Source organism: Stegostoma tigrinum, chromosome 14, assembly GCF_030684315.1.
Source record: "Stegostoma tigrinum isolate sSteTig4 chromosome 14, sSteTig4.hap1, whole genome shotgun sequence".
In the NCBI taxonomy this organism is placed as follows: domain Eukaryota; kingdom Metazoa; phylum Chordata; class Chondrichthyes; order Orectolobiformes; family Stegostomatidae; genus Stegostoma; species Stegostoma tigrinum.
Genome location: NC_081367.1, coordinates 12,115,852 through 12,141,781, shown reverse-complemented (window position 1 = coordinate 12,141,781; position 25,930 = coordinate 12,115,852). Strand labels below are relative to the sequence as shown.

General features: G+C 44.4%; 1 protein-coding gene across 3 annotated transcripts in view; it reads left to right on the top strand.

The window, feature by feature from the left end:
• The window catches only part of LOC125457545 (diacylglycerol kinase delta-like), a 146,194-nt gene that overhangs the window by 83,778 nt on the left and 36,486 nt on the right, over positions 1-25,930 (top strand). For all 3 annotated transcript variants that reach the window (XM_048541892.2, XM_048541891.2, XM_048541890.2), the window contains exons 8-20: positions 387-489; positions 1,485-1,647; positions 7,926-8,034; positions 8,439-8,578; positions 9,648-9,732; positions 10,265-10,359; positions 11,011-11,110; positions 14,593-14,857; positions 15,273-15,425; positions 16,621-16,749; positions 20,740-20,839; positions 23,524-23,634; positions 24,726-24,822. In XM_048541892.2, coding sequence (XP_048397849.1) covers positions 387-489; positions 1,485-1,647; positions 7,926-8,034; positions 8,439-8,578; positions 9,648-9,732; positions 10,265-10,359; positions 11,011-11,110; positions 14,593-14,857; positions 15,273-15,425; positions 16,621-16,749; positions 20,740-20,839; positions 23,524-23,634; positions 24,726-24,822 — 1,650 coding nt within the window. The remainder of the gene's footprint in view (positions 1-386; positions 490-1,484; positions 1,648-7,925; positions 8,035-8,438; positions 8,579-9,647; positions 9,733-10,264; positions 10,360-11,010; positions 11,111-14,592; positions 14,858-15,272; positions 15,426-16,620; positions 16,750-20,739; positions 20,840-23,523; positions 23,635-24,725; positions 24,823-25,930) is intronic.

Here is a 25,930-nt window from a genome sequence, read left to right as displayed (position 1 = left end):
GAATTGCATTCGCTGGTTAAGAGGCTTTGCCATTTGCCACAATTTAACACAAGCAGTTATATTTGAAGACACAGCAATATTTAGCTGGGAGTAGCCAGACTCAAGCTTTGCTAGCATAGGTATACCAGGTAACTGACTTCAATCAACATCAATCTATATTTGTACTTCTGTGCAAAGAAATTTTATCCATTAGAGAAATCACATCACTAATGCAACTAACTATGTGAGAGTCTGCCAATCTGTTGTAAACTTGAACAGATAAATCTGAATTCATATTTTCTCCCTCACAGTTAAATCACATTGTTTTCTGCTCTTCTCTTGATCAATTTTGACCTCCGGTTTGGATCACTTCTTGCTAATTTCTGAATCATAATCATTTCTTCCAGGTACACACAGCCTGTAAAGAAATGCTTCCGATTAAATGCCCTCTAGGACAATGTAAAGTTTCTGTTATTCCTCCGACTGCACTCAACAGCATTGACTCTGATGGTGAGTTCAGTGCCTTTGTTTCACCTGTCCTAAGAACAATTTGCTTGCATTTATCACAAACTTATTGAACCGAGCAAGGCAAGCAGGTTAGAATTAACCTAAGGCTAGCAGTGGGTGAAACATTTGACTCAAAGGTCTTTTTAAAGCTAGGAGTGGATGAAATATTTGTCCCAAGGCTAAGAATGACCGGTAGATACGTGACCTGCGGAGCAGAGTGAGTGGCGCAAACAGATCAAGAGAAGGTGCCACATGGAGATGTTGAGTGTGTGTGTGAAGGAGTCTGACGGTGGTAATGAGGGAGTATAAGTCCATGTCAATCTGTGGTAAAATGTTAGTGGCTGTGAATGGGTGTGAGAGTGTTAGATAGCACCTGTGCCAGTTTGGGTATAGCTGTGGGTTGGTTTATGGGAGTTTGAGCAAATATGAGTAGCTTTGAAGGGACAGTAATAGGTCCTGCAAGAATTTGAGAATGAGTGCAAGGTGTTTTGTTTAGTAGTGAGAGTGAATGACTTAGATGATTTAGAGGAGTATTTGAGAGTGATTAGTTGTGAGAGAGTTTGAAAGTGAATATGAGAAGTATTGAGAGTTAATGATTGGCTATTGGAAGTTTGTGTGTTGTTGTGTGAGGGTATCAGTAATGGTGAGTGAGTTAATGAGCATATATTGTGGGACCACTACTTTGTTGAAATGTGTTCTAATCACTCATGGCAACTTCAGCCTGATAGCAGCCTATTACATGCTGTTCACTGAATAAGGCTCAGGGCTCTGCTATAATACCAATTCTGTTTTCAGTCCTAGTGCTGTCTGCTAAGTTAGTGTAAGATCTAAAATGGCATATCCGATTAAAGTCACAATAACCAAACTTAGAACTCAACAGTGTAAAAGGTACATTGCACTGGGTTGACCGGTGCTTGTGCAACTACTGAATTCATCGCTTTTTTTCAGTGACTAACTAATTCAGCAAAATGTTTCATCACATTCCTGATGTTCTTCAGGGTTTTGGAAAGCAACGTGCCCTCCATCATGTACCAGTCCACTTCTTGTGTTCGTGAACTCTAAAAGTGGCGATAACCAGGGAGTGAAGTTCTTGAGGAGATTCAAGCAGTTGCTGAACCCGGCTCAGGTGTTTGACTTGATGAACGGAGGCCCACATCTTGGGTAGGAGGTGCTTCACATTTCCTTCAAGCACACATCTTTGCAGTTCAAAGTTATCACATTATTGGTCATAGTATTAAGTAGGTTTTATTAAAACAAAATCAAAACTGCTCTAATGTGGAGTTGACAAGTAATTGGTAGTGTAGCAGCAGCCTCGGTCACAATGTTGGGAATGTCATGAGAGTTCCTACTCTCAGTCACCAGCTAGTGGCCTGTGCAGGAAAGTTTTCAATAATTGGCAGCAACAGCATGGGGCCTAGCTATGGTTCATTCCATATGCTTGGAACCTTGCTGGCCCCCTCTATCTAAACCTGTACACTATATAGGATCCAGAGGTGCTTCTGCAAACCAACCAATAGGATTTTAATTTATGGAAAATCTAGTTGAGTGCGTCAAAATGATTATCATTGTGAGCCAAAAGAGTTCTTGTTTTGGGATTTATCATTTGAGATGTAAATGTTTGGTTTGAGATTTGTTTGTGGGAGCTGTCATTTGAGATCTCATTTTGGGACCTTCCATTTGAGATCTCATGGCAGATTTATAACGCATACATGCAGAAATTGTATTTTCTATATTAATTATAATTATAAGTGGCATAAAGTATTATGATTGGACAAAAACATGTGAATGGATAAACTAAGATAATAAAATGTGAGGCTGGATGAACACAGCAGGCCAAGCAGCATCTCAGGAGCACAAAAGCTGACGTTTCGGGCCTAGACCCTTCATCAGAGAGGGGGATGGGGGGAGGGAACTGGAATAAATAGGGAGAGAGGGGGAGGCGGACCGAAGATGGAGAGTAAAGAAGATAGGTGGAGAGGGTGTAGGTGGGGAGGTAGGGAGGGGATAGGTCAGTCCAGGGAAGACGGACAGGTCAAGGAGGTGGGATGAGGTTAGTAGGTAGCTGGGGGTGCGGCTTGGGGTGGGAGGAAGGGATGGGTGAGAGGAAGAACCGGTTAGGGAGGCAGAGACAGGTTGGACTGGTTTTGGGATGCAGTGGGTGGGGGGGAAGAGCTGGGCTGGTTGTGTGGTGCAGTGGGGGGAGGGGATGAACTGGGCTGGTTTAGGGATGCAGTGAGGGGAGGGGAGATTTTGAAACTGGTGAAGTCCACGTTGATACCATATGGCTGCAGGGTTCCCAGGCGGAATATGAGTTGCTGTTCCTGCAACCTTCGGGTGGCATCATTGTGGCAGTGCAGGAGGCCCATGATGGACATGTCATCAAGAGAATGGGAGGGGGAGTGGAAATGGTTTGCGACTGGGAGGTGCAGTTGTTTGTTGCGAACTGAGCGGAGGTGTTCTGCAAAGCGGTCCCCAAGTCTCCGCTTGGTTTCCCCAATGTAGAGGAAGCCGCACCGGGTACAGTGGATGCAGTATACCACATTGGCAGATGTGCAGGTGAACCTCTGCTTAATGTGGAATGTCATCTTGGGGCCTGGGATGGGGGTGAGGGAGGAGGTGTGGGGACAAGTGTAGCATTTCCTGCGGTTGCAGGGGAAGGTGCCGGGTGTGGTGGGGTTGGAGGGCAGTGTGGAGCGAACAAGGGAGTCACGGAGAGAGTGGTCTCTCCGGAAAGCAGACAGGGGAGGGGATGGAAAAATGTCTTGGGTGGTGGGGTCGGATTGTAAATGGCGGAAGTGACGGAGGATAATGCGTTGTATCCGGAGGTTGGTAGGGTGGTGTGTGAGAACGAGGGGGATCCTCTTGGGGCGGTTGTGGCGGGGGCGGGGTGTGAGGGATGTGTCGCGGGAAATGCGGGAGACGCGGTCAAGGGCGTTCTCAATCACCGTGGGGGGAAAGTTGCGGTCCTTAAAGAACTTGGACATCTGGGATGTGCGGGAGTGGAATGTCTTATCGTGGGAGCAGATGCGGCGGAGGCGGAGGAATTGGGAATAGGGGATGGAATTTTTGCAGGAGGGTGGGTGGGAGGAGGTGTATTCTAGGTAGCTGTGGGAGTCGGTGGGCTTGAAATGGACATCAGTTACAAGCTGGTTGCCTGAGATGGAGACTGAGAGGTCCAGGAAGGTGAGGGATGTGCTGGAGATGGCCCAGGTGAACTGAAGGTTGGGGTGGAAGGTGTTGGTGAAGTGGATGAACTGTTCGAGCTCCTCTGGGGAGCAAGAGGCGGCGCCGATACAGTCATCAATGTACCGGAGGAAGAGGTGGGGTTTGGGGCCTGTGTAGGTGCGGAAGATGGACTGTTCCACGTAACCTACAAAGAGGCAGGCATAGCTGGGGCCCATGCGGGTGCCCATGGCCACCCCCTTGGTCTGTAGGAAGTGGGAGGAGTCAAAAGAGAAGTTGTTGAGTGTGAGGACGAGTTCCGCTAGGCGGATGAGAGTGTCGGTGGAGGGGGCCTGGTCGGGCCTGCGGGACAGGAAGAAGCGGAGGGCCTTGAGGCCATCTCCATGCGGAATGCAGGTGTACAGGGACTGGACGTCCATGGTGAATATGAGGTGTTGGGGGCCAGGGAATTGGAAGTCCTGGAGGAGGTGGAGGGCGTGGGTGGTATCACGGACATAGGTGGGGAGTTCCTGGACCAAAGGGGAGAAAATGGAGTCCAGATAGGTGCAGATGAGTTCGGTGGGGCAGGAGCAGGCTGAGACGATGGGTCGACCAGGGCAGGCAGGTTTGTGGATTTTGGGAAGGAGATAGAAACGGGCCGTGCGGGGTTGGGGAACAATGAGGTTGGAGGCTGTGGGTGGGAGGTGGGGACACCACCTCCACGTCCAGGTACTACAGCCCACACACCACCCTCACCTCAGCTGCTACCGCCCACCCCGATCCTCCCACCGCCGACGGAACCCCGCCCACGGTCGACGCCGACGGAACCCCGCCCACGGCCGACGGAACCCCGCCCACGGCCGACGGAACCCCGCCCACGGCCGACGACATCAACGCTCCGCCCACAACCTCCACAGCCTGCAACCCCAGAGAAGACAGCCACACTGAGCCCTGCCGCATCTTCACCATCCCCCCAGACCTCCCACTGACTGAGGACGAACGATCAGTCCTTAGCAAGGGGCTCACCTTTGTCCCCCTACAACCACACATCAACGAATACCAGTCACGGTCGGACATAGAGCAGTTTTTCCGCCATCTTCGCCTGCATGCCTACTTCTTCAACCGGGAACCCAACCCTCCTTCCACTGACCCCTTCACCCGCTTCCAACACAAGTCCTCCTCCTGGACAGCACCCCCAGGCCTCCTACCCTCCCTCGACCTCTTCATCTCCAACTGCCGTCGAGACATCAACCGCCTCAACTTCTCCACCCCTCTCACCCACTCCAACCTCTCCCCCGCAGAACGGGCAGCCCTCCGCTCCCTCCGCTCCAACCCCAACCTCACCATCAAACCCGCAGACAAGGGTGGCGCAGTGGTAGTATGGCGTACTGACCTCTACATCGCCGAGGCCAGACGCCTACTCTCCGACACCACCTCCTACCGCCTCCTCGACCATGACCCCACACCCGAGCACCAAACCATCATCTCCAACACCATTCATGACCTCATCACCCCAGGGGACCTCCCACCCACAGCCTCCAACCTCATTGTTCCCCAACCCCGCACGGCCCGTTTCTATCTCCTTCCCAAAATCCACAAACCTGCCTGCCCTGGTCGACCCATCGTCTCAGCCTGCTCCTGCCCCACCGAACTCATCTGCACCTATCTGGACTCCATTTTCTCCCCTTTGGTCCAGGAACTCCCCACCTATGTCCGTGATACCACCCACGCCCTCCACCTCCTCCAGGACTTCCAATTCCCTGGCCCCCAACACCTCATATTCACCATGGACGTCCAGTCCCTGTACACCTGCATTCCGCATGGAGATGGCCTCAAGGCCCTCCGCTTCTTCCTGTCCCGCAGGCCCGACCAGGCCCCCTCCACCGACACTCTCATCCGCCTAGCGGAACTCGTCCTCACACTCAACAACTTCTCTTTTGACTCCTCCCACTTCCTACAGACCAAGGGGGTGGCCATGGGCACCCGCATGGGCCCCAGCTATGCCTGCCTCTTTGTAGGTTACGTGGAACAGTCCATCTTCCGCACCTACACAGGCCCCAAACCCCACCTCTTCCTCCGGTACATTGATGACTGTATCGGCGCCGCCTCTTGCTCCCCAGAGGAGCTCGAACAGTTCATCCACTTCACCAACACCTTCCACCCCAACCTTCAGTTCACCTGGGCCATCTCCAGCACATCCCTCACCTTCCTGGACCTCTCAGTCTCCATCTCAGGCAACCAGCTTGTAACTGATGTCCATTTCAAGCCCACCGACTCCCACAGCTACCTAGAATACACCTCCTCCCACCCACCCTCCTGCAAAAATTCCATCCCCTATTCCCAATTCCTCCGCCTCCGCCGCATCTGCTCCCACGATAAGACATTCCACTCCCGCACATCCCAGATGTCCAAGTTCTTTAAGGACCGCAACTTTCCCCCCACGGTGATTGAGAACGCCCTTGACCGCGTCTCCCGCATTTCCCGCGACACATCCCTCACACCCCGCCCCCGCCACAACCGCCCCAAGAGGATCCCCCTCGTTCTCACACACCACCCTACCAACCTCCGGATACAACGCATTATCCTCCGTCACTTCCGCCATTTACAATCCGACCCCACCACCCAAGACATTTTTCCATCCCCTCCCCTGTCTGCTTTCCGGAGAGACCACTCTCTCCGTGACTCCCTTGTTCGCTCCACACTGCCCTCCAACCCCACCACACCCGGCACCTTCCCCTGCAACTGCAGGAAATGCTACACTTGTCCCCACACCTCCTCCCTCACCCCCATCCCAGGCCCCAAGATGACATTCCACATTAAGCAGAGGTTCACCTGCACATCTGCCAATGTGGTATACTGCATCCACTGTACCCGGTGCGGCTTCCTCTACATTGGGGACACCAAGCGGAGACTTGGGGACCGCTTTGCAGAACGCCTCCGCTCAGTTCGCAACAAACAACTGCACCTCCCAGTCGCAAACCATTTCCACTCCCCCTCCCATTCTCTTGATGACATGTCCATCATGGGCCTCCTGCACTGCCACAATGATGCCACCCGAAGGTTGCAGGAACAGCAACTCATATTCCGCCTGGGAACCCTGCAGCCATATGGTATCAATGTGGACTTCACCAGTTTCAAAATCTCCCCTCCCCCCACTGCATCCCTAAACCAGCCCAGTTCATCCCCTCCCCCCACTGCACCACACAACCAGCCCAGCTCTTCCCCCCCACCCACTGCATCCCAAAACCAGTCCAACCTGTCTCTGCCTCCCTAACCGGTTCTTCCTCTCACCCATCCCTTCCTCCCACCCCAAGCCGCACCCCCAGCTACCTACTAACCTCATCCCACCTCCTTGACCTGTCCGTCTTCCCTGGACTGACCTATCCCCTCCCTACCTCCCCACCTACACCCTCTCCACCTATCTTCTTTACTCTCCATCTTCGGTCCGCCTCCCCCTCTCTCCCTATTTATTCCAGTTCCCTCCCCCCATCCCCCTCTCTGATGAAGGGTCTAGGCCCGAAACGTCAGCTTTTGTGCTCCTGAGATGCTGCTTGGCCTGCTGTGTTCATCCAGCCTCACATTTTATTATCTTGGAATCTCCAGCATCTGCAGTTCCCATTATCTCCAATGGATAAACTACTTGTGTTAGCAGAGATCTGTTTCTTCCATTCGTTTAGGGGTAATTTTGTAATTTTTCTACAAGAAGGAGGTGGTTATTGCCATATGTCTGGTTAAATTATGCAGGACAAATGGATGGCATAAAATTAGGGAAACCCTTGGAAGCAATGATCACAAGATAATTTGCTTCAAGTTGATAACAGAAATACTTGAATGGAACATTAAATAATAGTGGGAAATAAAAGCCTTCTTAAATTCAAGAAATAGCAAATAGAGTCATTAATCTGTAAGTGCAGATATTTAAACAGAACATGAGTTGAGGACTATTAAAGGTAATTATTGAGCAGGAGTTCAAAATTGTATGAAGTGGCATCTGGAAGACTAATGGGGCAGATAGTTTTGTCTCGATGCTTTTATTCTGAGACTTAGCAATTTTGGGTGAGAAAACAAAAATGGAAATAATTGTATAACAAAGAAGTAGAATTACAGAAATCTGTGAAGAATTACAGAAATCTGTGATGGTGTCATATTCAGTTGAGGACTGAAGTCAAACAGGTTTGGAAATGTTATTCGGGGATCTTGCCATTTCTTGTGTTTGTTTTCAGGCAGCACAGACCAGACAACAGTGTCATTTTACACACTGTCTTTTTTGTTTACAGTTTGCGGTTATTTCAAAAGTTTGACACATTTCGAATTCTTGTGTGTGGTGGAGATGGCAGCGTTGGATGGGTGTTGTCTGAAATCGATAGTCTCAATCTCCATAAGCAGGTATTATGTAGAATCTTGTGCAGAGAAGATAAATACTTTCTCTTTTTGATTGGAGCCAGCGGCACAGTAGCAACAAACAATGGCTGGTGTTCATAATTCTCCAGCAAAGTAAATTGAGAGAAAAATGACAAATCAGCCCAACCCCCATGAAAGTCCAAGTCAAATTTGATCTTTTGGCCCATCATTCTACTCCTTGCAGACCCAGTCTGCTTATTCTTTCATTGGTTTAATCCGTCCAGCTCCATTTTATTTCTGATTATTCTGAACATCAGACCTATCATTTCATTTTCTGTCTTATTATCAAAGACTGCCTTTGAGAATGCTGTAGTATATGAGGTTGAGATTATGGCAGGGTTTGGTGCAGAGCACTGTAAGTGTTTTTAGTAACTGCCAAACTTTCTCAGTGCCAGATGGGAGTTCTACCTTTGGGAACGGGGAATGACCTGGCACGTGTGCTTGGGTGGGGATCAGCCTGCGATGATGACACGCAGCTTCCTCAAATCCTGGAGAAACTGGAACGAGCAAGTACAAAAATGCTGGACAGGTGAGAACATTGTTAACAACTTGGCTAGTTTTCTTATATTTTGTTAAGTCAGTGAGAGGAGAATCCTGTTTCACTGCATTCTATTCATTTCATTTTAGCATACAATTGTACAATATCATGTTTTTCCTTCTATACTTGAATGTACAAAGACCTCACTATCTTTGTTTCTGACAGGGAAAAGCAGTTAGAGTTCCTGCTCCTGATCACAATTCTGCTAGAAAGTGCATGTATGTGGATGTTGAGTGAGGACAGAATTGAGCATGACTGTGATGTTTTCTCACAGTCAAGTAATCTGCTGACTCTGTATAGGCTCAGACACTTGTTGATGCTTGTGGAATTTTTATCCGAGAATAGGTAAATGCTGACAAAGAGGTGAGGCGATAAGATGTTCAACAATGAGCTAATAGACGTGTGTAATAGAAGCAGAAATGGTCAATAACTGAGAAATGGTGAAAGGAAGTTTACTGCACATTAACAAGCATCGCAACACATTAAGGATGTGGCTGAAACAGCAGCAAACATTGTGGATTCTTGGAACACACCATCCAGCGCTTTGAATTCCTAACCTTCGACCAGTCGGCTCAGGGAAAAGGGTGGACATAACATGATGATGGAGCAATCTGGAAGCAGCAGAGGGCCACAGAGTGGCCATTTCTTTTGCAAATGTGAGAGGCTATTTACTGAGGGTGGCACAGATTAATTCTCATTGTTGGTGAAGTTTGAAGATTACCTTTCTCTAAGCTTGGCAATGCTGCATTGTAGTGGGGATAGGATAATGATTTATCTTAAGAACGGGAGATTAATGGTGCATGTGCTGAATTGTAAGAAAGTGTGCTACTGGGTGAATGATAATGCTCGATATTGGGGGTGGTAATGGTGCATGTTATGAATGGAATAGGAATGCTGCTGTCAGTGCATGCTGCAGGGAGAAGAAGAATAGTGCAAGATAAAAGGAATTAGTGTAATAATGCATAATTGGGAGAAACATAGTGGCCCAAACAGATGTGCAGCAGCTGAGAAAATGGGAAACCCTCATATAGTAGCTTAATGATAATGTTGATTTTTATAGATGGGGTATCATGGTTTACGAGACAAAAGTGCCGCGACATTCCTCATCTTCATTAGGGACAGAGGATTTCAGTGATGATTCCGAGGTAAGGAGTTTGCACAATATGGATATAAAACTCAGTGCATCAAAACAGTTATCAAGTAATGCAAGCTTATAGCATGGAAGTGAAGCTCGTTAGTAATCTGATTAATTCTCGTTCATCAGTCGTTTAATGGAATGCTGGAGGTGACAATGCAAATGCATTTCTATGTTACATTTTTAACATTGGACAGATGCTTTATTATTCGTGAACCCCAGTCTTTGTCTTTGCCTGGGTGCAGGGCTTATGTTCCATTTTTCTCGCGGATGATAATGCTTTAATGAATATCTTATGAATGGTTTGATTAAGGGAGTTCTCTGTGAAAATCGGTGGAAGTTAAAGGAAGATTTGGTAGATGATTAAAGTTATAAAAGATACATATCAGTGTGATCAGGTGAAGGGCTGGGTGGCTTACTCTTATTCCTAACTTCTATCCTTTGTTCCAGAGCAGGTAAACTAAAGCTTTTTCACTTTGTGTGAAGTTATGTTGGCTGGACTGTGAGGGTGACTAAGGGAGCTTGTGTCCTACTTGCCTTAGGTACAACAGATTTCATTCTATGAGGATTCAGTTGCTGCACACCTTTCAAAAATCCTGACGTCAGATCAGCATTCGGTAGTAATATCATCGGCAAAGTAAGTATCGTACAAGAAAATGTATCTGGACTAAACCAGCACATAATGTTTACAAGTCTGAGTGATTTCGGCTGCTCCTTCCTGCTAAATATTCCAAGCATTTGTCGTTCCTCTCCCTCCAACCTGCCACTGAAAAAATAGGCCAACCTGTGAAATTCATGCCTTTTTTTCAGTTAGAGCAGCAGTAGTTCTGTGTACAGAAGTAACAGCTGCAGAAATCTGTGAATGCAAACTGAGTGTTTTCAATGCCCAGCTGTTTCATTATCAGGACCCACTAAGCTTTCTTGATCTATGTAGCCAAAGTCAGATGAAATGCATTAAAGGCAAAAACAAAACTCAGATTCATCGCTGAGTATACAAAATTGGATATGAAAATGTGCTGATGAATGTTTTAACTTTGACCAGTCAGAAGTATGTCTTATTGGTTCATGCAACCCTCCATTGCTCTAATTCAGTGATGGCCACATGGTTAGTATTGGTCACTCACACATCAGGAAACAGAAGAGAATACAGATGGACAGCTAGGTCAAAGTAGATTTTGCATGAAGAAAGCCAGCAGAGCCATTGAGAGGATGGTTACATTTGACACAAGCCAGCCTGAATAACACCAGGTGCTGATCTTTGCTTTGTTCATCTGCTTTCTCCTTGCAGAGTGCTTTGCGAAACAGTTAAAGATTTTGTTGCCCGCGTTGGGAAGGCTTACGAAAGGACAACAGAGAACTGGGAAGAATCAGAGACTATGGCGAGAAAGGTATGCAGGGAAAGCTTTACCATCAACCACTTTTACCCTTCAGTTTTCTCAACTAGTGGCACTGACTCAAATGTTCCACAAGCACTGACGTCCCCTCTGATAGATCACATAAGTAACCCATTCTTCAGGTATGAGATTGGATAATAAGTGTCAGTCTGCTGTTTAACTGTAGGCAGCTTATTGTTTCCCTCGACTTTAAACTCTGCATTTGACCATATTCAGTGTCACTTGCCACTGGTATTCGCTTTAAAATTTTGTTTTCAAGTGTACTCAGTTTATCCATTAGGCAGTGTTTCACATACAATAAAACTTTGTTTCAAGTCAGCTGCGCAGCTCTACACACATGCAGCAAAGCAAGAGTATTCTTTATGCTCCAACTGATTCTCCCAGCACCCAAAACTCCCCAAAGCCTGTCCACAGCGTACAAGCACAGGTGACAGAGTCTCCTGGATCTGCGCAAACTCGCCTTTGGCCACATGGACCCACATCTGTGTGACTTCCTGGAGAGGCACTACTTGGATGAGCAAGTGAAGATGATCAAGAAGCTGGGAGATCACATCACCAACCTGAAGAGACTGGGAGCCCCTGACAATGGCATGGGAGAGTACCTGTTTGACAGGCTCACCCTGGGGGAGAGTGACTGAAATTACGACAAGGAGCACATTTAATGCCTTTAAATAGGAGACCTGTAGAGACTTCTTGTTTTTTGTAGAAATAGATCATTGTTCTGGTACCAAATGTAAATAAACTACTCCATATATAAATAAAAAGGGAGAGCCTTTTTCCTAGGTTGGTGACTGCGAGCACGAGGGGGCATAGCTTTAAATTGAGGGGTGAAAGATATAGGACAGATGTCAGAGGTAGTTTCTTTACTCAGAAGTAGTAAGGGAATGGAACGCTTTGCCTGCAACGGTTGTAGGTTCGCCAACTTTAGGTACACTTCAGTCGTCATTGGATGAGCATATGGATGTACATGGAATAGTGTAGGTTAGATGGGCTTCAGATCGGTATGACAGGTCGGCACAACATCGAGGGCCAAAGGACCTGTACTGTACTGCAATGTTCTATGTGAGGAGTATGATGGACACCCTCCACTTGCCTTATGCAACTTCAAAAGCACCATTCAGGACATCCACTTGCTTCGTACCACATTCATAACAGTCAGTCCCTCCAACACCCGGTGCTCAGTAGTAGTAATGTGTGCCATCTATAACATGCTCAGAAATTCAACAAGTATCCTTCGAAAGCACCTTCCAAACCTACAGCTGCTCCCATCTTAGAAGGACAAGGGCAGCAGACACATCAGAACACTACTATTTCCAATTTTCCCTCCAAACCACTCACCATCCTAACGTGGAAAAGTATTGCTTCAGTGTCACTGGGTCAGAATCTTGCATCTCCCTCCCAAATGGCATTATGTGTCTCTCCACAGCACACGGACTGCAGTGGTTCCCTGCAGTTCCTCTTCAAGTAATTGTTGCTTTCTATGGTTTAGCTCATTTTCAACCCATTTCACTGGCTTGCCTAAAGTTGGCCTTGTATTCTGACCTTGTGGAGCAATTACCATGGGGGACAGTGTCAAGGCCCTTGCTGAAGTATGAATGTATCACATCCATTGTATTTCCACTACCAACATGTTGTGTCATTTCTCAAAGAACCCCTGTAAATTTATTAACCAAAATTGCCCTCTTATTATGTAGAGTTTCCCTTACTGTACCGTACCCACCTCAATAATTAACTCTCTGTTTTAGGATGCCTTCTGCATCCACAAGAGATGTGTCTTGCAATCAGTGCCCCTTGATCATTTAATATACTTTATCTTTGAGATTATTCAATGGATTGACTGTTCCCTTTTTACACTACCTATTATTCTAGAAATTTTGACTTGTTCATAGTAGTCTGTTATCCTTCCCTAATTTTCAGTTTAGCTATTGTCTAACAACCTCCATTGCCTTGTTTTCATATTTAGTTGTACAAGCCATGAGATGCGAACTATATGTTATGAACAACCTTTTCTAGATCCTTCTACTTTTTTATGCTTACACTATTTCCTCCTTTCTTCAGTGATATGCAGTTTTGTGTTCTGCAGAATATACCTAAACAGGAACTATTTTGCCATTCTGATGATGCTAGCCAGCCCATTGTTCTAATTTGCCTTCCTAACTTTGAATATCTCAATGAAACACATTGCTTTTTCTGTCATAAGCTTAAATTTAAATGGTAACATGTTGCAGTCTCTTACTATGGTTTGCTGTACGTTCTTCTTGTATTTTCTGATTGATCTGCTGTACCATCTCATATTTAAGATCAGATCTGACAGCATCTTGATCACTGAGATTCATTTATCAATTATCCTTAGGTCAACAATCATGGCATCTTTCCTGTTTACCCCTTTAAATACTTTTGAGACTATCCTTAGCGATTGATGCAATTTGCAGCTCCATGAGTTGGAGAAGTTACTCAGTGAATCTCTAATACTGCCGCTTAGATTTATTCTGCGTGCTCCAGTTACCTCCCTCAGTTCACAGCTGTGCAGGTTAGGTAGATTGTCCAACAGAACTCCTCATCTGACGAAGGACGTTCTTGGTACAGAGAATGCAGCAACTGATTCCTGGGATGACAGGATTGACACATGAGGAAAGGTTGAATTAGTTAGGGTTGTATTTGGTGGAGTTCAGAAGAGTGAGGGGGGCTTTCATAGAAACCTATAAAATTTGAACAGGTCTGGACAGAATAGATGCAAGAAGGATGTCTCTGATGGCAGGGGAGTCCAGAACCAGGGGTCACAATTTAAAAATTTCAGGGTAAACCATTTAGGACTGAGATGAAGAGAAACATCTTCACCTTGACAGTCGGAAGCCTGTGGAATTTAGAAGGCAGACAAGGCCAAAACATTAAATGATTTCTTCGAAAGAGTTGGATGTACCATTTGGGGCTAAAGGGATCAGAGGATATGTAAGGAAAGTAGCAACAGGCTGTTCGGTTGGATGATTGGCCATCCGCATGAAGGGCCAAATAGCCGCTGCATCCTACTTTCAATGTTTCTGTGTCAACAGATGCCCACAGATTGTATCTGCCTTTTCAGATCTCCTATCATGCAATTTCTACCTCTGCCACAGCTGGCCTCGACAAGATCAAACCTGTTCCAAGACGTTCTTTTCTATTGTATCCCTTCCACTTCTGCTTTTCTACCAAAATCATCTTTGTTCCTGCATAGATAGCAAACCAATATCATTGTTGAACCAGATCTCTGTCATGCCACTGACAGCGCAGCATATCCACCAAGAACCTACAAAGTTTCTCCTTATCCAAATTCCTTTTGCAACTCATTGTATCATTGCCCTTGATAAACATTGGCTCACCACTGTCTTCAGCAACTAACGCTTGCTTTATCCTGTAAGATATTGTAGCTTTACTACTTCCACACTCTTTATTTTTGCAATATTTTCCTTAACTGTTCTGACATATTCTTTTAATCATAGTGCTCTGTCCTCAAAGAAAAACTAGACTCATTGCTTAAAACGCTCAGCGATGAATCCCAGGCAGCATCATCCCTACCAAACCCACCACCAACAATTGCTGAAGAGCAGGAGGATTGCGAGACAACCAATATCATGTGCGACCTGGCTGAGGACAGGCCAGCCTGTTCCCCCAGGCCACAGATATTCCGGCCAAGAGAGCAACTCATGTTGCGAGCAAATAGCTTGAAGAAGGCAATACGGCAGATTATAGAACATGCAGAGAAAGGTAAGAATCACCAGCAGTTCACTGCACAGTTAGTGGCTTTATTACAAAGATATTCGTAAGCATCAGGCATCCTTACCCAGTTTGTACAAAACTCCCTGGCCCCTAGTTGTATGAATTAAAGGCTGATAGTAATCAAGACAAAAGATAATTCAATGCAATGTCCACATTTCTTTTGATTGCTGAAACATTTTAGGTACCTGAGTCTCACCAGTTTGAGCTCTTCACAGAAATAACTCAATATTTTAAATATATAACAGCACAGTTTAAATCAAAAAGGCATCAATGTGCACTTGACCAGTAACAGGCATGGTTAACAAGTAACCAGCACGTGTTGAATCATTGTGGAAAATAAATCAGCTTTAGTCGTATTGAATAGTTTATAATTGATAATCTTTATTCTGACTGTTCTGTCTAGCTGTGGATGAACAGAATGCACAGACACAGGATCAGGAAGGTTACACCTTTGGTCTCTGTTCAGAGGAAGAAAGGAGAGAACCCCAAACTGAAGACAAGATTTCGCTGCACTCCTCATATAGTGCCACTGTTAAAGGAAGGGTCTACCGGAAAGGTACTGAACCTTGGAGTTCTATGATACACTACTATCCATGCATAGAACCATTTGACATAGTGATTAGAGATTTTTATCTCTTCCAAAAAAGGCTCTTGTGTGGTCTAAGACACACAAGTTTGCAAAGATAGAGTTCCATATTTTCATGGGAAGCATGGAGCAGGTCCAAGAAATTTGGTGAAAAAGGAGGAAAGGAAGAAAAACTTGAGAAAAAAAGAGGAAAATGGAAAGAGACCAAGAAAGAGAAGAAGCATTATGAGATTAGTGGGAGGGAACTTAGAACCTTAATAGTAATGTCTTAAAAGTAGGATATAGGTCAACATGAACCTAGATGCATCTGCAATAGTGCCATTAAAGACGTGTGAGGATTGGAACGGGAGTATGGCAGGAACACCACCAACCAAATTCTGGGTCAGAATTGGCATTTAGCAGATCTTAAATTAGGACTGGCACTGACCAAGATCTGAGGGTAATCATGGCATTGTCTAAGATCTGAAGGTAGGAATGGCCAAACAAGGGCTGAGGGTGAGAATGGCACCGAACAAGGATTGTAGTGGCATTTAACAAAGTCTGAAGGTACGACTTAAATTGACCAAGTCTGAAGGTCGAAATAGCATTGACTTAAAATCTGCGGGTAAAAAAAGAACTTAGTGAATTCTGGGAGCAGAACTGCCTCATATCTTCAAGCGGAAATGTCATTGTTCTTGGTTTGGTATATCTACTTTTTCACCTGAAGAATGTTGGACTGTTCAAGGAGAGAATAGGAAAATAAGTCATGGCAAAGAAACAACTTGGCATTTAAATACATGTGTAATTTATAAACTGGAACGACTACTTTTAATATTTGGCTTTGATTTCTCAAGGCCACTGCTCTAGCCTGGTTTAGACAATGATCTGAGGAGACATGACAAAAAAGTAAAATACACAATTTACCAGCAAGTAGAAACTGGGAGCATTTGCATTCAAGGCTTATATGACAGTTGTTTATACTGAAAAATCAGTCTTTCTTGTTTGGATCGGTTCAAAGTTCCAGACATTGTAATTCTGCTGAATTTTTACATTTCTGAAGTGTGTTTCTCTTCACTTTAAGGATCTCTAGTTTGTGTTGATAAGCCTTATGGTGTATTTATAAGGATCTCACTTTATAGTAGCCAATGGAACATAACTGAAGACTGTTGTCCTGTCATCATTGCAGTGCCAAAGTCTCCATGTGAAAGGAGGATCAGTAAAGGAAGCCTATCAATCGGCAGCTCTTCCTCACTTCCTACTCCAACAGCAAATCGAGATAACTTGCCAATGCTTAACTCCAAGATTCTTTACCCGAGTAAGTGATTCTAGGAAAGCTAATAGAATGTTATCATTTATTGTAAGGGAGACTTGAATACAAAAGTAGGGAGTCTGCTTCAGTTCTTCAGAGCTCTGGTGAGACCACATCTGAAGTACCATGCATAGTGGACCATGGAGATCTTATTTAAGCAGGGATATAGATGTACTGGATGCAATTCAAGGAGATTTACTAGTGAGCAGGTTGTCTTATGAGGAAAGGTTGAACAGCTAGGTTTGTATGCATTGGAGTTGAGAACATTAAGAGGTGACTTGATTGATACATTTAAAATCCTGAAGGGTCTTGACAGTCAATGTGGAGAAGATGTTCTCTGTGGTAGGAGAACCTAGAACTTGGGGTCAGTGATCAAAAATAAGTGGTTGCCTATTTAAAATAGATGAGCTGAAATATTTTTCTGAGAGGATCTGAAATCCTTTTGGGAAAGGCGATGAATGCAGTTTCTTTGACAATTTTTTAAGGCAGAGGTTGATAGATTCTTGGTAAATAAGGAGGTGAAAGTTTATCAGCAGTTAGTGGGAATACGGACTTAAGGTAACAATCAGATCAACCATGAACTTAGTGAATGGTGGAGCAGGCTTGAGGGGCTGAAAGACCTACTCCTGTTCCTTATTCATGTGCAATTAAACAATATCTGCTGTGACAGAAGCCCCTAGTGCACACTGCGCTTCTCATATCAAAAGCAAATGGAGCAAGATTTCCCTTGGTCTACAGAGGGCAAATTAGAAATGACTGAAATTGGACAATCCCAATAGAATCAGCTGAGACAGCAGTGGCAAAACAACTGTCCTCATCAACATCTAGGTGCCTTGGCAACATTGAGACTGCTGTCTCACAGATTAGCCAAGCAACAGTCTGGGACAGTCATGCCCTTGGAATCATACCATCACTATTCCTGGCTACATCCTGTTTTACACTTGTATAGATCCATCAGAGATGGTGACACAATGGTATGCAGTCAAGAGGAGTCGCTTTGGGAATCCTCAATGTTGCCTGTGAACCCCATGAAATCTTGTGTCATCAGATCAGAAATGGGTGAGGAATTATCCTGATGATTATCGCATTTCCCCCCCACCCGATCAGTTGATGAATCAGTACCTTTCCATGTTTAATATCATTTGGAGGAATCACTGAGGATGGCGAGGACACAGAATTTATTCTGTGACTGACTTCAATATCTATCAGCAGGAGCGGCTCAGCAACACCACTACTGACAGAGCTGGCTGAGTCTTAAAGTAGCAGTTAATAACTACTAGACTCAGTCTGTGGCATGTGGTGAGAAAACCATCAAGAGAAAAATCTACTTGACATCATGCCCACCAGTTTAGCTGTCACAGTTGTGTCTGCCATGACAGCACTAGTTAGAGCAACCAACATGCAGTGCTTGTGAAGACAAAGTCCCATTTTTCTTGTTGAGACTACCCTCCATTATTTGCTGGCACTGCCACTTTGCTCAATGAGACAGATTTCAGATAGATTGAACAACTCAAAGTTGGTCATCCGTGAGCCACTGTCGGCCATCATCAGTAGAATCTGCAACCTCATTGTGCAGTATATGCCTCACTCCATTATGAAATCAACCTTAGTTCAATACAGGAGCAGTCCCAGGCATACCTCAAAATTAGGTGAGGCCACAACACAGGAATACTCGCATTCTGAACAATAAAAGCAGCAAATAATAGACAGCTAAGATTTTCCACAGCAGGTCAGACCTAAGATCAGCAGTACTGCCACATACCGTCGTGCATCAACAATTAAATAACCAACAGGAGGCAGAGGCTCCACAGATATTTACATCCTTAATTATTGGAGAGCCCAACACATCAAGTGCAAAAAAGAAAGCTGAAGTATTTGCATCCATCTTCAGGCAGGCTTGTTGAATGGAATGGTCCATATCTGCCTCCACCTGAGGTCCCCATTATTCTGTTCTCCAACCATCTCCATGTGATATAAAGAAATAACTGAAGGCACCGGAGGCTGCAAAGGGTGTCAGCATTGAAGGTGTCCAAACGGAACCATGCTTATAGCCAAGTCACAAGGCCATTAGCATTAGCTAATGGGTGGTGGATTTAAAACAGATGAAGATGAAATTCTTCTCTCAAAGGGTGTTAACTCTGTGGATTTCACTACCCAGGAATGTGGTGGACGCTGAATAAATTTGAGGAGTAATGGGAAACAAGTGAGAAAATGGAGTTGAGGTTGATTTGAGATCGGTGCCAGTCATAATAAATGATGGAACATACTTGGGGCTAAATTACCTCTTCCTGCTCCTTGTTCTTACGTTCTTACATTGTAGCCAAGCTGTTCCAATACAGCTGTAACGTTGACAAATGGAATGTAGCCTGGTTATGTCCTGTGCACAAAAAGCAAGACAAATTCAACTTGGTCAGTTACTGCCCTATTAGTATGTACTGTCATCAGCAAACGGATGGAAGGGATTAGCGACTATGCTATCAAGTGCACTAACAAAGGAATAGCCTGCTCACTGACACTAGGTTTTGGGTTCCACCATGTCTATTTGGCTCCTGACCACATTGCAGCCTTGGTCCAACCGTAGACAAAAAAAAGCTGAACTCCAGAAGTGAGATTTAAGTGACTGTCCTTGCCATCAAGGTAGCATTTAAGTGTGACATCAAGGAACCCAAGCAAAACTTTTAAATGGGAATTGAGGATTGTGGTGGCGCGAGGTTAATCATCTCAGCAGCAGGGCATCACTATAGAAGTTCCTCAGGGTAGTGGCCTTGCTCCAAATATCTTCAGCTGCTTAATCAATGACCAACCCTCCATCATTAAGTCACAAGTGAGTATGTTCAGTGATGCTTGCAGTTTTCAGCACCGTTCACAACATTTCCGGTGCTGAAACAGTCTGTGTCCAGATATAGCAAGAGCTGGACAACATCTAGGCTCAGACAGATGAACACAGTTCTGACTTCGAACTATATCACCATTCCTTTGATGTCATTAAGTCAAAATTCTGGAATCTCCCTAGTAGCTTTGTGTGTCTGCCTACACCCACAGAGCTGCTGCAGTTCAAGATGAAGCTCACTACCACCTCCTCAAGGCCACTAGCCTGTCCTAGCCAGGGATTTGTGCACCAAATTTAAAGAACATAAAAGTCAACATTCCAGCTGATCAAGATCCAGTAACCTTTGCTGCAAACTGCAGTAAAAACCGGAAAGAACTGCGGATGTTGTAAATCAGGAACAAAAACAAAAACAAAGTTGCTGGAAAAGCTCAGAGGGTCTGGTAGCATCTGTGAAGGAGAAAACAGAGTTTACATTTTGCATCCAGTGACCCTTCCTTCGAATCAGTGTTTGGATTTTTGCTGGAGGAAAAACAAACTCATGTTCACTTATGGGCTTAAGCTGTAACTGACTATCCCTTAAAGTTGTTGAATGTCCCTTTATAGTTACCGACTGTGCTTTATGGTTTGTGGCTACGTCTTACAGGCTACTAACAGCACCTCACAACTGTTGACTGCACATTATAGTTTATGGTGACAACTGAAGAACGCACCTTAAGAGAAACAGGTTATTGACAGTTTTTTTGTTCTAGAAAGAAAAGTGAGATAGCCAGGTTATCACTTCAGTAATGAGGCAGAATCCATGCAAGGCCTGTCCCAAATATCACTCAAAAGTAAGAAATACTGATGCTTTGAAAGTTGTAACATTTAATTATTGAGAAGCTTGAACATATTGTTCGGACACCTTTCCTTTCATGTGGTAGACTGCAAACAATTTTCTTTTTTAACTCTTGCCTTTCGCAGTTCAAAACCCGACATCATTATTTGAGACATTGTGTGTCGGAAAATATGGGGTGAAGGGGCTGAGGATCTGACTGCTTTCATACCGGACTCAGCTATGTTAAGTTGTCTTTTATTCAGGTGGGGTGTAGCTGATTCTGTTTTGTGCTGGCAAGCGCTTACAATGTTGATCTCACCACTTACTCCCTGCCCTCTGCACCTCCCATCAGGTTTAAGAGCTGGATTGGCTGCTTCCTTGGCTGGCGGATCTGTCATCAGCAAAATGTTATTTGTCCATGCTGATACTGTGAACCCGGAGCCTGATGTTCTGTATGTACCGTGAGCAGTCAATGTTTTTGTTTACCATCATAATGTTTCCCTGTGCTGTACTTTCATTCAAGGTGTTTGATCTGATTCCAAATCATTGCTTTCGTTTATTTTCGATCTTATTTGTTGAGATTTCTCTTTATGCTGATCAGAATGCATAATAAGTGTGGTGATCTTTGTAATTTATGAGTGCATGCTGTTCCAGACTAAGTAAAGCTTAAACTAGCTTGAGAGTAAGGTTGTCTTGACATTGTCCCTTCTGATATTTCCAGATCATAAACAGCATGTGTTCATTACAGATTAAAGTTCCTTTTCAAACAGCAAAAGCACAATACTGCAGATGCTTGACGTTTCGGGAGAAAAAAGTGCTATAAATGCTCAAATCTGGCAGCTTCTATGGAGAGAGAAACAGATTTAATGTTTTGGGTTAAGGACCTCTCTTCAGAAATCTCCATCTATATTGTCGGTTCAGACACTTCCAGATCAGTACTAGTTAGATTTAGACTAATGCTCATTCACATGTCTCTCTCAATTGTTCTTACCTCCAATAATCCATTGTTGAAAGTTTGAGGTGAAGAGGAGTAGTCGGGAAAGATGGATACTAGGGGCTATTATTGCCACTGGATCTGCACCGCAGGCAAGTCAGAATTTTCAAGAAAGCAAGGTAAATTTTCAGGAACAAATCCATTTCTAATTCCTAGTCCATTGTTTTTTAAAAGCCATAGATGTGGCCATCACGCTTTTTAACTTGTACTACATGAAGCAGGCAGTGGACATAGGCTGGGTACCTATCATGTGAGCAGTGAGGGAATTAGACTAGGCAATCACAGTAGTGGTTCCCAGTGGTCTTGCTGGCCAGGAATAGTGTTGAATGGCGACTGTCTGTATGCAACCAATGCCCCCTTTCTGTCAGCTGCTGATGTGCATGTAAAAAAAGGAAAATAACTGAAAAGAATTTTGAAGAAACAAAAACATTGGCGAGTATTTAAATAGATTTACTTTTTAAATTATGTATCAAAGCCTTCTCAGATGGCACTGCTGCTGAAGTATCTTGACTTGCATAACCCATCAAAATATGTTAAACTGAACTATCGATCCATGTCAGATTGTTTTTATAATTGTTTCACTTTTATGCTTATCCCTAAACCATGTTCCGTAACCCTAACCCTCCCAATATCACTCCTCATTTTCAGAGAATCAGTTCTCTTTCTTGAAACCTTGCTGAAAAAGCAATAACCATGAGGAGATCTGGAGTACAGAGATTGTTCACTGTGATTGAAAATACACTTTCGTGCATTTGTAATTCTGCTCAGCTGGAGTCTTTATATAAGCAACCCTCAATCTGTGGCAATAGAATCCAAAGCAAGGAAATAAACCTTTCGGCCCAACTAGTCGGTGGCTCAGTGGTTAGCACTGCAGCCTCACAGCGCCAGGGACCCAGGTTCGATTCCAGCCTCGGGTAACTGCCTGTGTGGAGTTTGCACATTCTCCCTGTGTCTGCGTGGGTTTCCTCCGGGTGCTCCGGTTTCCTCCCACAGTCCAAAGATGTGCAGCCTAGGTGGATCGGCCATGCTAAATTTCCCTTAGTGTTCAGGGGTGTGTGGGTTATAGGGGGTCTGGGTGGGATGCTCCAAGGGGCGGTGTGGACTTGTTGGGCTGAAGGGCCTGTTCCACACTGTAGGGAATCTAATCTAGTCCCATCTACCTGCGCTTGGTCCATATCCCTCCAGACCTTTACTATCCACTGGCTTATCCAAATTTCTTTTACCTGCATCATCCACTTCCTCTGGCAGTCCTTGCCACACACGAACCACTGTCTGTTTAGCCTGTCAAGTCCTTGGTCATTCTTTCTCCTCTCACCTTAAAAATATGCCCCCTAGTTTTGACCTTTCCCACATAGGGAAAGTAGCCTTGCTATTCTCCTTAATTATGCCCCTCATGCTTTTAGAAACGTTTATAAGGTCAACCATTAACCTCCTGTGCTTCCATGAAAAAAGTCCCAGTCTAGTTTTATGACTCAAACCCTCCATTTCCAGCAGCACCCTGGTAAATCTTTTCTGAACCCTCTCCAATTCAATGATAACCTTCCTTTAGCAGGCCGACCAGAACTGCAGACAGTACTACAAAAGAGGCCTCACCAATGTCCTGTACAGCCTCAGCTTGCAGTCCCAAGCCCAATACTCAGATATCTGAGCAATGGAGGCAAGCATGCTAAACATCTTCTTAACCACCCTGTCTACCTGTGATCCTAATTTCAAAGACTTATGTACCTGAGCCCCTAGGCCCCTCTGTTCTACAACACCACACAGTTTTCTCATTGGGAATCTTTCCCTACACTAGGTCAGTTATTGGACAGCCTAGCTCAGCAGGTCAAATGACAACTATCTGAAGTAGACTCCTGATCAGGTGCCTTCCTGTATTGAAAAGTCTTCCGGTTGTAGTGTAATCTTCTGATGGTGGGCGATTTGCAATTGAAAGATATCTTAGTATGAATCGAACTCTCTAATGGCGTCTTCCAGTTGGAAATGCCACTTTGTTGTGGGGTTTGCTAGTAAATACTACCATTATCTGGTGATGATTTAGTGAATATACCTTTGCAAGGTCAAAAAAAATTGAAATGAATGTTCTTTTCTCTCTTTGAAACTTTGTGATATTGGAGAATAAGTTTAATTTATTTTGTTCCTCAGAAATGGGTATACAGAAAAATGTGTCATGAACAATTACTTTGGTATTGGATTGGATGCCAAAATTTCTCTCGATTTCAACAATAAACGGGATGAACATCCAGAAAAATGCAGGTGAGAAAACTAGTTGTCAATAGAGAGTTGTCCTGAAAGAATAACCATCTTGTCACATCTCCACAAGCTGCAGGTTTAACCCTTTTCTACCAAAGTTCACATTTCAACATGCAAAAAGAGGAAGTCATTGACATCAGAAGAGAGGCACAGTGTCTGAATTTGCTAGACGCATTCTAGCTAAGTGTGCTTGAAAATTCCTATATTGCTCAACACATTGAATCCAAGAAGCTCTAGTTCCACTTATGCTGCATCTCTAAGTCTTCCTTAATCAACATTTACCTTATCTTTTCAGTCCAGCTCCACCCTGACGCTGTAACAGATAATCCTGCCATTATGCTTCACAGTTCCTCTTAAACTTGCAGCCTCCATTTTTCTACCAAACTCCAAGAAATCTATCTGATTCTGAAACTGTAGCTAGTTATTCGGTCCAAAACTTCACTGTTTTTTGTCTTAACAGATCAGCTCTGCATTTAGTATAATATTGCAGCATTACATACATGCAGCTTTGACTGGCAGTATGCAAGGGAGCATGTGTTGACAGACAGGTTACTTCAGATGAAGACTGGATGAACAGTGTGCCACAGACTCATGTCAACTGTCAGTATACCCTGAGATGTAGTGTTGACAGTCGGTATGCCTGGGTTTCAGTGTTGACAGTCAGTATGTCTGGGATTCACTGTTGACTGTCGATATGCCTGGGTTTCGGTGTTGACAGTCAGTATGTCTGGGATTCGCTGTTGACTATCGATATGCCTGCGATTCGCTGTTGACTGTCGGTATGTCTGGGATTCGCTGTTGACTGTCGATATGCCTGGGATTCGCTGTTGACTGTCGGTATGCCTGGGTTTCGGTGTTGACTGTCGGTATGCCTGGGTTTCGGTGTTGACAGCCGGCATGCCTGGGCAGTAACTGGTCGGTCATTATTGCTGGGTGCCATAGCTGCACGCTAGAGTACTCATGACTAGCAGTATTACTTTTTATTGACTACTGGTTCAATATGAACTGGCTGTACAGATGAAAAGTGATTGAATTTGGTTTTGATATTTGGTGTCTCCCTGAACTGTATTTAACTCTTTATAGTATTTTCTCAGGAGTCGTACTAAAAATATGATGTGGTATGGAGTTCTCGGAACTAAGGAACTGCTGCACAGAACCTACAAAAACCTGGAGCAGAAAGTACTATTGGAGGTGGGCATTTCATTTATTTTCACATACTCACAACCATCTACCTTGGCAACCTTCTTAAATAATGTATTCTAAATTAATCTTGTACACATTCAAATAAGGGATGTTAAAATTGGGAAACTAAGCATTATGCTCAGGGCTTCTGTCTAGGATACAACATGAGTTAGATACCATCCAGCTCCCTGTTTTTTGATGCATTTTCTCAGTTGGGATTTCGGTATGAATTTGGCCTTGGCACAGCACTCAGTTCTGTTTCAGAGGTTTGATGTTTCAGTCAGAGTCTCAAGCACACAATCTAGGCTGTCTTCAGTGCAGTGCTGAGACTTGCTACCTTTCAGATGAGGCATTAAATGCAGGTCCTACCTGCCAGTTTAACTGGATGTTAAAAAAAAATTCCTGACATTATCTGAAAAAATTCTGATGTATCCTGAGCAATATTTTTTCTTCAGTCAGAATGGCCTTAAACTTTTTAACAAGTCAGTTTGTCTGATTGCTATTTGAGATCTTGCTTTGCACGAAGTGCATGTGATCTTTGCATTCATAACAGGTCCTGACTCGCAAATTAATTTAATAGCTGTGAAGTACTTTGAGACATTATGATGGTGTAAAATCTGCTGAATAAATGCAAGTCGTTTCTTTGATGGGTCTTGTACCATTCGAGAGTAAAACTCCCAATTCATTGTCCCAACATGTACTTCTACTTAGTTATACCATGAGTTAGACACAGAGAGAGGGATCCTTTACACTTCTGAGATCCATTTGGTGTATCGTATGCATAAGAATTTCACTGCCTGCAGTGATTATTCTTTACTTGTCAATTTGCTGAGGAAGAATCATAATGACAGGATTTAGGGAAGCTTTATCCTCTGATCTCTCATTCACTCTAACCAAACTTGGATTACACAAAGATACTGTATCGGATTCCACCACCATACAGGCGATGTAGAATTATATACCAGCAATCCAGGGCTAGGTTTGAATTCAAGTTCCAATGGTGAAAGCCTGATATATACTACAAAGGGCCATTGTAATTTTGTATCACCCTGTCCCAGAGTGTCTCAACCCATCTGGATTATTAATGTCAACTTTTGGTGCTGATCCTCAGGAAAGA